The sequence below is a fragment of the Amphiprion ocellaris genome, chromosome 19 (genome assembly GCF_022539595.1).
Source record: "Amphiprion ocellaris isolate individual 3 ecotype Okinawa chromosome 19, ASM2253959v1, whole genome shotgun sequence".
Taxonomy (NCBI): Eukaryota; Metazoa; Chordata; class Actinopteri; family Pomacentridae; genus Amphiprion; species Amphiprion ocellaris.
In genome coordinates this window covers 15,966,511-15,984,359 of record NC_072784.1, presented here as the reverse complement: position 1 = coordinate 15,984,359, position 17,849 = coordinate 15,966,511, and the positions used below count along the sequence as shown (strand labels likewise).

Genomic DNA, 17,849 nt, shown 5'->3' with positions numbered 1-17,849 from the left:
TATAGAAGACAGCGCGCTAGCGTATCTAGTCTTCTATATATCTATAGTCGGCACGTCTGGTAGCATCTCTGACTGCTGTTGATCTTGTTTTTGGAGTAAAACACGGTAAGTAGATAAATACTTCTAACCAGTAGCGTTGTTATGTTATACGTTAAGTCAGCGACTTGTGAAGAGTTGTGTTTTGTCGTGTTTGAGCAGTTTGTCCGGACGCGTTAGCTAGCTAAGCGGCTAAGTTAGCTAGCGGGCTAATTAACACAGGTGGCTAACTTACCGAGTTAGGTAAAGTTGGCAAGATATTCACAGATTCAAACTTCCGGCATCAATAACTCATGAGATATACGTTGTAAAAACATAAACAATACCTCTTTCAAATCGTTGTAAGCTAGACAATGTGCTACATGGCCAGTTTTATCAAAAGTCGCTGTCTTTCAAGCTGCAGAAATAACACTGATGTCTATGAGCAGCCAGCTGTGCGACGAGTGAACAGGTACAGTGTGCAAATAGCAAAACCGCTGCAACAGCGAAGAGAGGCACTACACAAATATTCAATTACTTAATTTTTATACACTGTAGTGTCACCAAATTTACTGCAGCCATCACTTGTCTCCTGCTGGTCATACTACAACTCTTGGTTTGACACTAAATACAAAATCTGAATTTTAAGGAATTTTTATTACTTTATTATTTTATTAGTCATAAATTCAACAACTTCACTCTTATGTACTGTAGTGTCACCAAAATCACTGGAGCCTTCAATTGTCTCCTGCTGGTCATACTACAACTCTTGGTTTGATATGAAATACAAAATCTGAATTTTAAGGAATTTTCATTATTTTAGTATTTTTTTTATTAGTAATAAATTCAATAACTTCACTCTTGTTTACTGTAGTGTCACCAAAATCACTGTAGGTTTCAATTGTCTCCTGCTGGTCATACTACAACTCTTGGTTTGATAATAAATGCAAAATCTGAATTTTAAGGAATTTTTATTTTATTATTATTTTATTAGTCATAAAATTCAATAACTTCACTCTTATGTACTGTAGTGTCACCAAAATCACTGGAGCCATCAGTTGTCTCCTGCTGGTCATACTACAACTGTTGCTTTGATATTAAATAAAAAATCTGAATTTTAAGGAATTTTTATTATTTTAGTATTGTTTTATTAGTAATGAATTCAATAACTTCACTCTTATGTACTGTAGTGTCACCAAAATCATTGGAGCCATCAATTGTCTCCTGCTGGTCATACTACAACTCTTGGTTTGATAATAAATGCAAAATCTGAATTTTAAGGAATTTTTATTTTATTATTATTTTATTAGTCATAAAATTCAATAACTTCACTCTTATGTACTGTAGTGTCACCAAAATCACTGGAGCCATCAGTTGTCTCCTGCTGGTCATACTACAACTGTTGCTTTGATATTAAATAAAAAATCTGAATTTTAAGGAATTTTTATTATTTTAGTATTGTTTTATTAGTAATGAATTCAATAACTTCACTCTTATGTACTGTAGTGTCACCAAAATCATTGGAGCCATCAATTGTCTCCTGCTGGTCATACTACAACTCTTGGTTTGATAATAAATGCAAAATCTGAATTTTAAGGAATTTTTATTTTATTATTATTTTATTAGTCATAAAATTCAATAACTTCACTCTTATGTACTGTAGTGTCACCAAAATCACTGGAGCCATCAGTTGTCTCCTGCTGGTCATACTACAACTGTTGCTTTGATATTAAATAAAAAATCTGAATTTTAAGGAATTTTTATTATTTTAGTATTGTTTTATTAGTAATGAATTCAATAACTTCACTCTTATGTACTGTAGTGTCACCAAAATCATTGGAGCTATCAATTGTCTCCTGCTGGTCATACTACAACTCTTGGTTTGATATTAAATACAAAATCTGAATTTTAAGGAATTTTTATTATTTTAGTATTGTTTTATTAGTAATAAATTCAATAACTTCACTCTTATGTACTGTAGTGTCACCAAAATCATTGGAGCCATCAATTGTCTCCTGCTGGTCATACTACAACTCTTTTTTGACACTAAATGCAAAATCAGAATTTTAAGGAATTTTTTTATTATTTTAGTATTGTTTTATTAGTAATAAATTCAATGACTTCACTCTTGTTTACTGTAGTGTCACCAAAATCACTGGAGCCATCAATTGTCTCCTGCTGGTCATACTACAACTCTTACTTTGATATTAAATGCAAAATCTGAATTTTAAGGAATTTTTATTATTTTGTTATTATTTTATTAGTCATAAAATTCAACAACTTCACTATTGTTTAGTGTCACCAAAATCACTGGAGCCTTCAGTTGTCTCCTGCTGGTCATACTACAACTCTTGGTTTGACACTAAATACAAAATCTGAATTTTAATGAATTTTTATTATTTTATTATTATTATTTTATTAGTCATAAAAGTCAACTTCACTCTTATGCTCTGTAGTGTCACCAAAATCACTGGAGCCTTCAATTGTCTCCTGCTGGTCATACTACAACTCTTGGTTTGACACTAAATTCAAAATCTGAATTTTAAGGAATTTTTATTATTTTCTTATTTTATTAGTCATAAAATTCAATAACTTCACTATTGTTTACTGTAGTATCACCAAAATCAGTACAGCCTTCAGTTGTCTCCTGTTGATCATACTACAACACTTGGTTTGACATTAAATTAAAAAAAATCATTTTAAACAATTTTTAGTAGTAATAAAATTCAGTAACTTCACTCTTGTTTACTGTAGTGTCACCAAAATCACTGGAGCCTTCAATTGTCTCCTGCTGGTCATACTACAACTCTTGGTTTGATACTAAATACAGAATCGGAATTTCAAGGAATTTTCTTTTTTTTATTATTATTATTTTATTTGTCATAAAATTCAGTACCTTTACTCTTATACATTGAAGTGTCACCAAAATCATTGGAGCCATCAATTGGCTTCTGCTGGTCATACTACAACACGTGGTTTGATATTAAGTACAAAATTTGAATTTTAAATAATTTTTATTCGTAATAAAATTCATTAACTTCACTCTTATGTACTGTAGTGTCACCAAACTTGCTGCTGCCATCAGTTGTCTCATGACTGTCATAGTACAACCCTTGGTTTGATATTAAATACAAAATCAGAATTTTAAGGAATTTTTATTGGTACTACAATTCAATAACTTCACTCTTATACATTGTAGTGCCACTAAAATCACTGGAGCCATCAGTTGGCTCCTACTGGTCATACTACAACTCTTGGTTTAATATAAAAACATTTTTTCATAATTTTAATGAATTTTTTTATTTTATTATCATTTTATAAGTAATACAATTCAATAACTTCACTCTTATGTACTGTCCTGTCATCAAATTCACTAGAGCCTTCAGTTGGCTCCTGATTGTCATACTACAATGCTTGGTTTGATCTTAAATAAAAAATCAGAATTTTAAGGAATTTTTGTAGTAAATAAAATTCAATCACTTTACTCTTAAACACTGCAGAAAACGTAAACTCCATCCAACCATCAAAAGGTCCTACTGATCATACCTTCAGGTTTTTTCTTCCAAGTATTGTCCGTACAGTCCTTAACTTGGAAAATATTATTAGCGGTTTAACATTATGGTTTAAATGAATCAGTTAATTCTGCAGCCTTGTAAGAAGGCGTCTTATTGTCTTTCTTGCCAATCGTCAGTACTTGAAGAGACAATCTAAACAGTTTAGTTTGGTATAATGGTGTTATCTGATCCTGTCTTTGGTGAGGATTCCAAGTTCCATTAATATTCAGTTTCATGTATTTGGACAAACAGGTGCACTATGGATCTAAAAATATAGTGCCACATACATCAAGAGAAGAGCCATCAAAGCTAATTTACTCATAATCCTTAAACTTCACACACAAGCATGCACACTAAATAATGTGCACAACTTCACATGACAATAAACAACCCAAATAAAATCTAATTCAGTTACTTTTGGTTATTAATGTTCCACAATCTACCAAAAAAATGGATGAGCACTTTTGTCTTTTGCAACAAAAAATATTTGAGATATATAACAATTTCATTGCTAATAAAAAATCATTAAAATCATGAAAAATAGTTAAATATCAAACCAAGAGTTGTAGTATGATCAACAGGAGCCAACTGATAGTTAGACAGAGTGTAATCTTTCTGCAGTACATAAGAGGGAAGTTATTGAATTTTATGACTAATAAAATAATACTAAAATAATAAAAATTCCTTAAAATTCAGATTTTGTATTTAGTATCAAACCAAGAGTTGTAGTATGACCAGCAGGAGACAAGTGATGGCTGCAGTAAATTTGGTGACACTACAGTGTATAAAAATTAAGTAATTGAATATTTGTGTAGTGTCTCTCTTCGCTGTTGCAGCGGTTTTGCTATTTGCACACTGTACCTGTTCACTCGTCGCACAGCTGGCTGCTCATAGACATCAATGTTATTTCTGCAGCTTGAAAGACGGCGACTTTTGATAAAACTGGCCATGTAGCACATTGTCTAGCTTACAACGATGGGAAAGAGGCATTGTTTATGTTTTTACAACGTATATCTCATGAGTTATTGATGCCAGAAGTCCGAATCTGTGAATATCTTGCCAACTTTACCGAACTAACTTACCGCTGAACACCTGTTAGTTGCTGACGCAGCTTTCCGTCATTATTAGAATGACATTCTCAACCTGTATTTCTCTGCTGTGTATTTTAGCTTTTAAAAAAGTTATTTTACTTTAAGGTTAACTGAAACCCGTTGAGCTGCACTGAAGTTTAACATTCAGCTGGTTTGAATTAAACTGCGCTTAACTTAACATTGCGCAACATTACCTCTCTTAATCTCCATAATTTCATTAAATTCCTTCTCTCTTCCACTGCTCAAGTTCAATCCAGTATATAAAGTGACATTAATAGTGAATAAACTAACAACCAGCCATTGTATTTATTTATTACTGTATGTATTTGTAGTAAAACATGAGTTGAAACATCCTACTTTTGGATCTAGAACTGCACAAGCCGTTCATTTTCAGTCACCTGACGAGTTAAACTCCCCTTTTTATGTGAGGTTGAAGCAGAAAGTCTGAGTTAACAAAGAAAGTTGTTTATAATTTTTGATACCTGTTATCTCTGACTGAGGCTTTAGTTTTTGTTGAGCTGATTTACATGTAGATACTTTGTTCAGGAAGATTTCTCAGTAGCTCAGAGGACAGGTTGCTTTTTACACAACCTTGTAAGAGAATGTCTGTCAATGCTTTCAGCAGAATTTAGAAACACAACATTTCCTAAACAGATATTTTGAGGCTGTGAGGTTGAACGTTTGAGAGTATATCAGTGTGTTTGTTTGTGGTCTTTCTGTTTCTAGGTGGAAGCTGAATTAGTGAGGATGACTCCTGCTCCTGTCATCTCTAAGCTCCTCACACATCTTTACCTGCACATGAGGAAAATCACTCCTGTAGAATGCAGGTATGTTTGTCATTATTATAAAAAGATGTTGCCTGGTGACCTGTCAGAAACCCATCATACAGAGTCAGCCAAAATAATGTTTACACACATCAGGAAAAGAAAAAGTTGCGTAAATCTTTCAATACCAAATTTATTCAGACATCACGAGATTAATAAAAGTTATCTTTGGCCTCTACAATTACAAGAGGTGCTCAAAGTGGTGGCCACTGGCTTCCAGACATTTCTGTTGTGTTGTAGACGTCACTTGTTGATGCTCCATTCATGAGGGTAGCGCCATCTGTTGGGAAAACATCGTACAACAGGACACAGAGTTATCATGATTTGATCAAACTTAGAAAGAGGAATCTATATGTATAGAAGTACTTATACAAATGAAATATTTATACAAGTTTTTCTTTTCCTGATGTGTGTACATTATTTTGGCTGATTCTGAACTTAATGAAAACAAAACAGTCATTTAATTGTTGCTTTGAAAGCTTCTTTAGTGAAAACCAGCTGGTGTTCTGCTTTGAAACAAACTGCTGTTGAGGTCTGTGTTTTTAGGTTTAACCCCACAGTTTCTGAATGAACTGATAGTTTGGTTTTTTTTCCTGATCAATGTGGACGTTATAATTGATGGTAACATTTACTGATCATATAATCAGCATGACAATATACCAGTATAACATTCTGACCACCTGACTAATACAGTGTTGGTCCCTTTATGCTGCTAAAACTCCTCTGACCCAGTGGTTCATCAGAACCTCTGGGGATGTCCTGTGGATTCTGTGGATCCTGTGGGTTGCAGGGTGGGTCCTACCTAGACCAGGCTGATCCTGGACCATCCCACAGATGCTCAATCAGATCTGGATGTGGGGAGTGTGGAACCCAGGTGAACAGCTTAGCTCTGTCGTGTTCCTCGGACCACTCCTGTAGTAGCAGTTCTAGTTTGTCCTGCTGAGGGTGGCAGCTTGCATCAAGGACTGCTGTTGCCATGGAGACTAGGGGTTGTTTGTCCTGCAGTGTTTAGGTGGTGGTACAGGTCAAACATCCACATGAACGTCAAGGTTTCCCAGCAGAACGTTGCATTAGAACAAGATGATGGATGTTGTTCTCTTCAGCTGTCACTGGTCAGAATGTTGTGGCTGATTGGTGGATCTGTCTGCCTTTACTCTGACATCCAGAGTTATACAAAAGTGTAGTATGTGTGCAGTGCAGAAGAGATTTACTTTATTGTATGCAGTTTTAGTGGTCCCATCAGAGAAAATCATATCCATATACAGATTTTTATTAATTCCAGGGCTGGTTAGATTATAATAACTACATCAGATAATTCTTTGTCGCAGTTGGAATTTTGCAGACTGAGAGATGGTTGAGAAAGTTTGCAGTTCTTGTTTTAGCAAAATGTAATAGAAGATCTTTACTGTCATTGTACATGAAATTATCTGCAAACCAGCAAAGTGCATCAGTCTGAGGTATCTAAAAATAAATAAGTAAAGAACAATGTTCTAAAGCCAATAATAAACATAGTATTTTGAGGGAATATTCTAAAAAGGAAAGAAAAGCTCCATTCTCACTACTCTCAGGATAAACTGTCATTAAAATTTACTTTAAATTTAGCTTCAACACGAGATAAAAACATTTACTTTCATTCCTGATGTTGTCAAGTTTTAATAAAGTTCATGCTACTTTTATAAAATGATGAAAGTGAATAAATTGTATTTCTGTGATCTGTGTTTGATTTCTGTCTTTTCTCCTGTCATCCAGATGTTCAGAGGGAGGTGATGCCACATCTGGTCCAGCTGATGGAAGGTCTTGAAGTTCTCTGACTGGCCTCGACTGAAGATGGTCCTCTCACTGGATTTAAGGTTCAGATGTTCAGTAACAAACTCCACCAATGTGCCAACAGGGAAGCTTTAGGTTTATTAAATGTTGCTATGAAGGTATCGCTGTTTTTCTTTGTGAATGCAATGTGCTCCAACTGAAACTTGAATTAGAACATAGAAGTAAATCCTTCCATCTGAAAGGATTTAGTTGCATTGATAACCTCATAACATTCTAATTTTTATTCCAGTCTTGGTTGGAAATAGAATCTCTGTATTGATTCAGGTAAAAACTGAACTTCACAGCATGTTGAAGCAAAACAACCAGATGAAAACTGTGATGGTGTTGGATTGTCAGACCGTAATGTTGCAGCTCAAAGCAGCTTTTCTGTCTCAGTTCATTCTGACATTCAGCTATGAATCAACACAGCAGATGGTGATCCATGCTGTGGAAGTCTCACATCTCCTGATTTAATGGAGCTGCTTTGCACTTTTTACACTGTTTCTTCACCAACACTTTATTTAATAAAAGTCCCATCTAGTTTTTATGAGGAATGTGATGTTTTAATTTCTCTGTGAATAACTGCAGTCTAATGCAACAGCTGGAGTTGTAACATCTGTCCTGATATTGATCATGAACCTTCTAACCCTCTGCTGCCTATTATCTGAAAACAGGAATGTTCTGCTCTCATTACTGAGCACACAGCCTAGTAAGAGGAGCACTTTTCAGAAATGACTCATGGGTATTTATTTTTTAAACGAAGACAAGATGATTGATTGGTAGCTACAGACACTTGTTTGTATTTTGTTCCCTTTAGATATGAAAGTAGAGTTCAGTTTGTTTCCTGAAGGCCTGTTTTAACATTCCCTGGAAATGGACCAAGTGATGCAACCAATGTCTGAGTGTGTCGGGGAAGAAGAGGGTCTGAATTGGAGGTAGGGGGGCTGCAGTTATTCCCTGAAGGTGTTTCTGTCGCAGCTCTGTGCTGCAGACTGTTCAGTCTAGAGCTGGCTCTCCATTCACACTGTACAGAGATCTAGCATGTCTCTCCAAATGATAAATAAAGATGTCTTATTACTAAAACCATGCCTGGTGCTGGTTTTTCTTGAACATTTCCGCACCTTTTTAACTATTTTAAACCACATAGTATCTATCGTTCATCCTTCCACCTGTTCTCTGCCCACTTTCACTCTAATACTATTTCCGTTTGTTCATGTTTTAATCAGTTTGTTTCAAATGCCATGACTTCTAAGTTGGAGTAAAATGCACTCTGAATTATGTAGGTTACCAGTAATGAAGCAACAGCTGAGTCAACTATTGAACAAGTTTTCATGCATGTTCTGGCATCAGCAGTTTCTGGTTTGACTCGGCAACAAATATTACCAGTTTCTGCTGACATCTGGATGGAATTAAACCACATGTTCATCTTCTCTGTTGGCCAATCATGGATTGACCCACAAAGGGGTTAAAATGGGCTGTAGGGCCAATTTCAGACCCTCCCACCACCTTGTTAATTTGGCGATAATGTAATTAAATGCAGAAAATGTTTGATATCTAAGCACAAAATCAAATGTCATTAAAGTTTGAATACTTGAGCATATTAACAACTGTATTTGTAAAGCACAGTTTATACACAAAGTGCAGCTCACGATGCTTTACATCAAAGAAGAGAGTGAAATGAAATGGAAAAGAAATGTGACAAAGCATAGTTCAATAAAAATGCAAGACCCCACTACAAATAATAAATACTCCTAAATTGCAAGAAGCTACATAAACTCCAGCCTGAAATCAGATTCTACTATAGTAGCTTTAGCAAAGGCTATCTTAGGAGCTAGCTCACTACCTAGCCTGCAGTCACTGCTACTTTTCACAAAACATAAAGCTTTCTATTGCTTTATGGTTTTGATATAACAAATTCTAAAACTGAGAGTCCGTAAGATCAATATACAAATACAACAAGGAGGTTTTTAAAAAATGGTGAACTACGGTAGCTTTAGCAAAGACAGTCATAGCAGCTAGCTAGCTAACTACTTAGCTTGCATTTACTGATGCTTATCTTCGTTTTTCCCAACAATTGCAAATTTTATATCATAATATTTGTAAGATGAGAAAGAATCTCAAAAAGATAAATTCAAGTTTTTGTTTTAGTTCTAAATATGCGCTTGACTTTGTAATAATGACATAAAGCAGCTTAAAGCAACTAGTGTAGATATTGTAAAACCAAGTCAGTTTGCTGACTATATGAAAGTATTTTAACATTTGCTGTTGTCCTGTAAAGCTACATGCTCTCACTTAAACTTTCATCAACTAACTGTACTAGAAAACAAATTTACATGTCAATCATTTATACAAAATAAGTGTCAGAATACTTTTTGAGACCCCTATGCAGTTTGCTTCCATTTGATACTATAATATTTTTCTAATATTACTGTTCTGTGCTGGTTTGTTTGTCTCAGATGTGTTGCACTGTACAAACACATACTGTACATACTGAGAGTATTGTGTGGAATACACATACTCAGGAATGTACTATTGCTTGATGTAAGTAGAAACACTGAGGAAACATTGTTTTGGATTTTTGTCAGTGATTAAACAGGACAGGTGTCTGTAGAACTATTGGAGATGTTACCTTTCTGTGTTAGCGGCAGAAAAACCGAGACAAACATTTGCATAAAAAGACCCAGTTGGGGTAGATCAAGCCTTGTGTTGTTTCCAGGTGGAGCAGCACCACCCAGGGGTATCATCTTCTTCATAACATATTGAGATGTCTGTCAAAATCCGGATCTTAATGTGACTCAGACAGATGTGGAACCTGCTGGATTCATGTCGGAAATAATAATGTTGTTAAGATTTCACTGAATGTCACTGTGGATTCAGCAGAAACATTTAAACACATCCAGAGGTCCAGTTTGCTGCCCACAGCTGCTGTGTGTCACATTGTTTCCTCTGACTTGAATAAATACCTGCAGCATCACAGCAGCAGAAACCATCAGTGCGTCTTTACGCGCATTTACACACGTGGCGCAGCAGCGGTCACTTAGGATAAATACTATTCTGTGGACTTGTACACACCATGTCAGCTGTTCCACATAGACTGAAGGTTTATAGGGTGGAAGTATTTGTATTAAAGCTTCTTTGGATGAATCCTGAGCCCCATTAGAGTGTCAGGAATTTTATTAAGATAAATCGTCGTTACGCACAAAATTTGATTTGGCTGTTTTAGATGTGATTGGACTGGAGACTTGGAGTTACAAGGTGGACTTTGTGCAAACTCCTGCGTGTACATGGAACAAGGCAAGTGTAGAAACAAATAAATTGACATCATGGATGCTTTATTGAAGGCCCGTGCGTGCACTATTTGAAACCATGGAAACGCTCCGAACGCATATAAAAGGCCTGCAGACCTTCGATCGGCCTCTTTTTGCACCTGGACTTGAACAAGACCTTTTGCAAAGCGAGCTATAAAAGGATTTCAACAACCTACTGAAGACAGACCTCAGCGGATCATCGTGAGAAGAAGAAGAGGAAGAAGAAAAAGAACAACAAGAAGAAGAGCCTGCCGGAGAAAGCACCAGTTGAAGCACCTGCAGTTTGCGTTCAGGTAAGAAAATTCATTTCATGCTTTTCCTGCGTCTCACTCATCCTCTGATCTCTGAACATTTTGAAAACGGTTTCAGTCCAAGAAATGAGAATAATTTGTTGAATTTAAAGTCTGTTGAGTATCAGAATTTCGGGGGCTTTTTTGTAAAACACAGTTTGAGTGGTGTTTTCTTTGTGTAAATTAGTTTTTTTGTGAGTTTTGCTGTATAAAAGTTCTGAAATAAGTTAACAGAACGCTAAAGGGGTTTGATGAAAGTGTTTTTTTGTTTTACATTACCGTTCAAAAGTTTGGGGTCACCCAGACAATTTCATGTTTTCCATAAAAACTCACACTAATTCATGTGCTGATATAATTGCACAAAGGTTTTCTAATCATCAGTTATCCTTTCGACACCATTAGCTAACACAATGTAGCATTAGAGCACAGGAGTGATGGTTGCTGGAAATGTTCCTCTGTTTATTGTCATATTATATGATTTGTTGGTTTGTTTGTGCTGAGACTAGTAATATGACTCAAAAACAGGCAAAAACTCTGAATATTGTCCACATCAAACATCTGTATTTTTATACAGGATTGTAAAAGTTTTAGATAAAGATGGCGACTGGGCCATTTTTCATAAAATAACTGATTGTGCATTTTTGGTAACCACGGAGATGATGGAAGCATTAGGAGAAGGGGGGTGATGACGTCAGAACGTGCAGATGAGCCGAAATGACTGTGAGAAATGAACTTTTTTAAGCTTCTAGCTGCAATTTTTTTATTAACAATTTACAAATTAACTGTATTTTGGTAAATAATATAATTACTAAAAAAGGTATAAATTTTCCTGTAAACTGAATGATTTAGTCTTTGAATAATATGCATATCAAAAAATCTGTATTGTTATGAATGGTAATTTGTTCTTTTACATTTGACCATCAAATTACACAGTATTTTCACGATTTTTAATTTTCAAGAACAAAAACAATTGCTGTTTTGTAGACATTTGCTGGTATTTGAAAGAAAAATGATGCATACTAAGGATACAAAAATTTAGATGTGACAGTTCTGAATAATTTATAAAGAATAAGTAATAAAATCATGTATCTATTTAGATGCCGACTGTAGGGAAAAAAATATGTAAATAATGTCTGTCACAAATCTGTATTTTTACTAATAATAAACTGTTCTTTGACATTGTTTACACACTTCAAATCAGCTAAAATATAATCATTTGAAAGTGCTCAGACCCTCTTCTTAAACAGTCACATTTAAAGTTCATTTTAATACGATGTGGTTATTTGGTGTGATGGTGGAGACACCAGTGAAGTGATTTTATTAAGGTGTTTCTGTGTAGATGCATCACTGCTGCATGTGACTGGATCTGAATCTGTTCTGTGTATTTAGTATTTACTGGTTGAGCCGGAATCTCTGTGAGAAATAATCGTTTTGAACAGCTGTAACTTTTTGAACAGTTTACTGTTATTATATTATTAAAGCTTAGCATTTCTAAATGTAACTGCATAAACTGCAACAATAAAGGTAAAATGATAAAAACTTTACATAATTGGTAAATAATGTCTACATCAAAAATCGATATTTTTATGAGTGGTAATTTGTTCTTTGACAAAATTTGACCTCAAAATCACACTATTTTCACTGTATTTATTTATTTATATTAGCATAGATATTTTCTTTTTTTTTTAAATATATATTAAGGGCTAAAATGTAATTTTGTGTTTAAAGAAGTGTCATAGATACAATATGAGGTGAAGTAAAACAGGCGTAACGTTGGTTTGTGATGTTGCAGACCTCTGCACTGTCAAAAAAGTAAACTACAATCTATTCAGCAGAGTCGTTATTCTGATTCGTTTGAGCATGACAATTAAAAAAGTTATACTTGACTTGAAAATACACATCAGACCAATCGTTGGGTTTCCCAGAATACACAGCAAGGGCAAGTCCTCATGTTCTCTTTCCCTTGACTTACAATGACTCAGCTACGACCCGCTGTAGCTCAACAGGTTGACCTTGGGATTATAGTTCTTGACACAGTGGTCATGGGTTCCAATCCACTTCATGGCCCTTTACTGCAGGTCCTTCCCACTTTCCTCTCTCTCAATAAAGCCAGAAAAAGGCCAAAAAAATAACTGAAAGAAGAAGAAATGATCGTGGGGTTGATCGGCTTCTGGTAGTTCTATGAGTCGCACTATTCATCTAATAAACAAGCAGATATTGGCCAAATGAAGAGTTAATAGCAGTAACTCTTCACAGAACAATGTAAATGTATCCGGGACAAGAATGAAATATGATTTAGTAAATCGTTGAGACAATTCAGTCATTTACAGCAGCAACAGTGTCTGAGCTGCTTCACCACTGTGTTCACGTGGATCCAGTGTAGTGTGACGGAATCCAGTGGACGATATGAGTAGCAGAAAGTCTCTGATGGTTGAAATGTTGCTTTGTTTCTGTCTCCAGAGTACTTGGGACCTTCACTGAAGCCCCGATCCACTGATCCAGGGAGACTCCCAGCAGCTGAACTCCAACCGGATTTCACAGACACACACACACACACACACACACACACACACCTCCTCCACCATGCTCTCCCCTCTTGCTCCTCCCTTCTCTCCTCTCTCCTTCTCCATCCTTTCCCCTCTTGCTCCTCCCTTCTCTCCTCTCTCCTTCTCCATCCTTTCCCCTCTTGCTCCTCCCTTCTCTCCTCTCTCCTCCTCCATCCTTTCCCCTCTTGCTCCTCCCTTCTCTCCTCTCTCCTCCTCCTCCATCCTTTCCCCTCTTGCTCCTCCCTTCTCTCCTCTCTCCTCCTCCTCCATCCTTTCCCCTCTTGCTCCTCCCTTCTCTCCTCTCTCCTCCTCTTCCTCCTCCTCCATCCTTTCCCCTCTTGCTCCTCCCTTCTCTCCTCTCTCCTCCTCCATCCTTTCCCCTCTTGCTCCTCCCTTCTCTCCTCTCTCCTCCTCCTCCATCCTTTCCCCACTTGCTCCTCCCTTCTCTCCTCTCTCCTCCTCCTCCATCCTTTCCCCTCTTACTCCTCCCTTCTCTCCTCCTCTCCTCCTCCTCCTCCTCCTCCTCCATCCTTTCCCCTCTTGCTCCTCCCTTCTCTCCTCTCTCCTCCTCCGTCCTTCCCCTCTTGCTCCTCCCTTCTCTCCTCTCTCCTCCTCCTCCATCCTTTCCCCTCTTGCTCCTCCCTTCTCTCCTCTCTCCTCCTCCTCCTCCTCCTCCTCCTCCATCCTTTCCCCTCTTGCTCCTCCCTTCTCTCCTCTCTCCTCCTCCGTCCTTTCCCCTCTTGCTCCTCCCTTCTCTCCTCTCTCCTTCTCCATCCTTTCCCCTCTTGCTCCTCCCTTCTCTCCTCTCTCCTCCTCCGTCCTTTCCCCTCTTGCTCCTCCCTTCTCTCCTCTCTCCTCCTCCGTCCTTTCCCCTCTTGCTCCTCCCTTCTCTCCTCTCTCCTCCTCCTCCTCCATCCTTTCCCCTCTTGCTCCTCCTTTCTCTCCTCTCTCCTCCTCCTCCATCCTTTCCCCTCTTGCTACCCCCTTCTCTCCTCTCTCCTCCTCCTCCATCCTTTCCCCTCTTGCTCCTCCCTTCTCTCCTCTCTCCTCCTCCTCCTCCATCCTTTCCCCTCTTGCTCCTCCTTTTTCTCCTCTATCCTCCTCCATCCTTTCCCCTCTTGCACCTCCCTTCTCTCCTCTCTCCTCCTCCTCCATCCTTTCCCCTCTTGCTCCTCCTTTTTCTCCTCTCTCCTCCTCCATCCTTTCCCCTCTTGCTCCTCCCTTCTCTCCTCTCTCCTCCTCCTCCATCCTTTCCCCTCTTGCTCCTCCCTTCTCTCCTCTCTCCTCCTCCTCCATCCTTTCCCCTCTTGCTCCTCCCTTCTCTCCTCTCTCCTCCTCCTCCTCCACCATCCTTTCCCCTCTTGCTCCCCCCTTCTCTCCTCTCTCCTCCTCCTCTTCCACCTCTTGCTCCTCCTTCCCCTCTATTCCTCCTCCTCCAGCTTCTTGCCCTTCTCCTTCATGCCCTGCCCCCTGTTTCTCCCATTCTCCTCTCTCTCCTCCTCCTTCTCCTCCTCCTCCTTCTCCTCCTCCTTCTCTTTCTCCTCCTCCTTCTCCTCCTCCATCTCCTTCGCCATCTTCTCCTCCTCCTTCTCCTCCTCCTTCTCCTCCTCCTCCTCCTTCTCCTCCTGCTTCTCCTCCTCCTTCTCTTTCTCCTCCTCCCTCTCCTCCTCCATCTCCTCCGCCATCTTCTCCTCCTCCTTCTCCTCTTCCATCTCCTCCGCCATCTTCTCCTCCTTCTCCTTCTCCTCCTCCATCTCCTCCTCCTTCTCCTCCGCCATCTCCTCCTCCTTCTCCTCCTCCATCTTCTGATCCTTCTCCTCCTCCTTCTCCTCCTCCATGCTCCTCCTCCTCTTTTCTTCCTCTCCCTACTCCTCCTCTTCTACGCTCCACCACCTCCTCTTTTCTTCCTCTCCCTACTCCTCCTCTTCTACGCTCCTCCCCCTCCTCTTTTCTTCCTCTCCCTACTCCTCCTCTTCTACGCTCCTCCCCCTCCTCTTTTCTTCCTCTCCCTACTCCTCCTCTTCTACGCTCCTCCCCCTCCTCTTTTCTTCCTCTCCCTACTCCTCCTCTTCTACGCTCCTCCCCCTCCTCTTTTCTTCCTCTCCCTACTCCTCCTCTTCTACGCTCCTCCACCTCCTCCTTTCTTCCTCTCCCTACTCCTCCTCTTCTACGCTCCTCCCCCTCCTCTCTTCTTCCTCTCCCTTCTCCTTCTCCTCTTCTACGCTCCTCCCCCTCCTCTCTTCTTCCTCTCCCTACTCCTTCTCCTCTTCTACGCTCCTCCCCCTCCTCTCTTCTTCCTCTCCCTACTCCTTCTCCTCTTCTACGCTCCTCCCCCTCCTCTCTTCTTCCTCCTCCTCCTCCTTCTCCTCCTGCTTCTCCTCCTCCTTCTCTTTCTCCTCCTCCCTCTCCTCCTCCATCTCCTCCGCCATCTTCTCCTCCTCCTTCTCCTCTTCCATCTCCTCCGCCATCTTCTCCTCCTTCTCCTTCTCCTCCTCCATCTCCTCCTCCTTCTCCTCCGCCATCTCCTCCTCCTTCTCCTCCTCCATCTTCTGATCCTTCTCCTCCTCCTTCTCCTCCTCCATGCTCCTCCTCCTCTTTTCTTCCTCTCCCTACTCCTCCTCTTCTACGCTCCACCACCTCCTCTTTTCTTCCTCTCCCTACTCCTCCTCTTCTACGCTCCTCCCCCTCCTCTTTTCTTCCTCTCCCTACTCCTCCTCTTCTACGCTCCTCCCCCTCCTCTTTTCTTCCTCTCCCTACTCCTCCTCTTCTACGCTCCTCCCCCTCCTCTTTTCTTCCTCTCCCTACTCCTCCTCTTCTACGCTCCTCCCCCTCCTCTTTTCTTCCTCTCCCTACTCCTCCTCTTCTACGCTCCTCCCCCTCCTCTTTTCTTCCTCTCCCTACTCCTCCTCTTCTACGCTCCTCCACCTCCTCCTTTCTTCCTCTCTCTACTCCTCCTCTTCTACGCTCCTCCCCCTCCTCTCTTCTTCCTCTCCCTTCTCCTTCTCCTCTTCTACGCTCCTCCCCCTCCTCTCTTCTTCCTCTCCCTACTCCTTCTCCTCTTCTACGCTCCTCCCCCTCCTCTCTTCTTCCTCTCCCTACTCCTTCTCCTCTTCTACGCTCCTCCCCCTCCTCTCTTCTTCCTCTCCCTACTCCTTCTCCTCTTCTACGCTCCTCCCCCTCCTCTCTCCTTCCTCTCCCTACTCCTCCTCTTCTACGCTCCTCCCCCTCCTCTCTTCTTCCTCTCCCTACTCCTTCTCCTCTTCTACGCTCCTCCCCCTCCTCTCTTCTTCCTCTCCCTACTCCTTCTCCTCTTCTACGCTCCTCCCCCTCCTCTCTTCTTCCTCTCCCTACTCCTTCTCCTCTTCTACGCTCCTCCCCCTCCTCTCTTCTTCCTCTCCCTACTCCTTCTCCTCTTCTACGCTCCTCCCCCTCCTCTCTTCTTCCTCTCCCTACTCCTCCTCTTCTACACTCCTCCCCCTCCTCTCTTCTTCAACTCCCTACTCCTTCTCCTCTTGTACGCTCCTCCCCCTCCTCTCTTCTTCCGCTTCCTTGTCCTTCTCCTCTTCCTTCTCCTCCTCCTTCTCCTTCTCCTCCTCCTTCTCCTCCTCCCTCTCCTCCTCCATCTCCTCCGCCATCTTCTCCTCCTCCTTCTCCTCCTCTTTCTCCTTCTTCTCCTCCTCCATCTCCTCCTTCTCCTCCTCCTTCTCTTTCTCCTCCTCCCTCTCCTCCGCCATCTTCTCCTCCTCCTTCTCCTCCTACATCTCTTCCGCCATCTTCTCCTCCTTCTCCTTCTCCTCCTCCATCTCCTCCTCCTTCTCCTCCTCCATCTTCTGATCCTTCTCCTCCTCCATGCTCCTCCTCCTCTTTTCTTCCTCTCCCTACTCCTCCTCTTCTACGCTCCTCCCCCTCCTCTTTTCTTCCTCTCCCTACTCCTCCTCTTCTACGCTCCTCCCCTTCCTCTTTTCTTCCTCTCCCTACTCCTCCTCTTCTACACTCCTCCCCCTCCTCTTTTCTTCCTCTCCCTACTCCTCCTTCTCCTCTTCAACGCTCCTCCCCCTCCTCTTTTCTTCCTCTCCCTACTCCTCCTCTTCTACACTCCTCCCCCTCCTCTTTTCTTCCTCTCCCTACTCCTCCTCTTCTACACTCCTCCCCCTCCTCTTTTCTTCCTCTCCCTACTCCTCCTCTTCTACACTCCTCCCCCTCCTCTCTTCTTCCTCTCCCTACTCCTTCTCCTCTTCTACACTCCTCCCCCTCCTCTCTTCTTCCTCTCCCTACTCCTTCTCCTCTTCTACGCTCCTCCCCCTCCTCTCTTCTTCCTCTCCCTACTCCTTCTCCTCTTCTACGCTCCTCCCCCTCCTCTCTCCTTCCTCTCCCTACTCCTCCTCTTCTACGCTCCTCCCCCTCCTCTCGTCTTC

At 40.6% G+C, this 17,849-nt stretch overlaps 1 protein-coding gene and 1 long non-coding RNA gene across 2 annotated transcripts; one reads left to right on the top strand and one right to left on the bottom strand.

Annotated features, from left to right (window-relative positions):
* On the top strand, window positions 1–8,391 carry LOC129347627 (uncharacterized). Its single transcript, XR_008599814.1, has 3 exons — window positions 1–105; window positions 5,387–5,487; window positions 7,234–8,391. It is a non-coding gene; the product is annotated as an uncharacterized LOC129347627 (long non-coding RNA).
* A 6,425-nt stretch (window positions 8,392–14,816) lies between these two features.
* On the bottom strand, window positions 14,817–17,135 carry LOC129347545 (cilia- and flagella-associated protein 251-like; the record flags this gene model as incomplete). The annotated part of the gene is made up of 3 exons (XM_055005054.1): window positions 14,817–15,236; window positions 15,759–15,941; window positions 16,953–17,135. Coding segments are annotated over 3 exons (747 nt in total), but the record flags the coding sequence as incomplete, so codon positions are not given.
* Window positions 17,136–17,849: the final 714 nt, after the last annotated feature.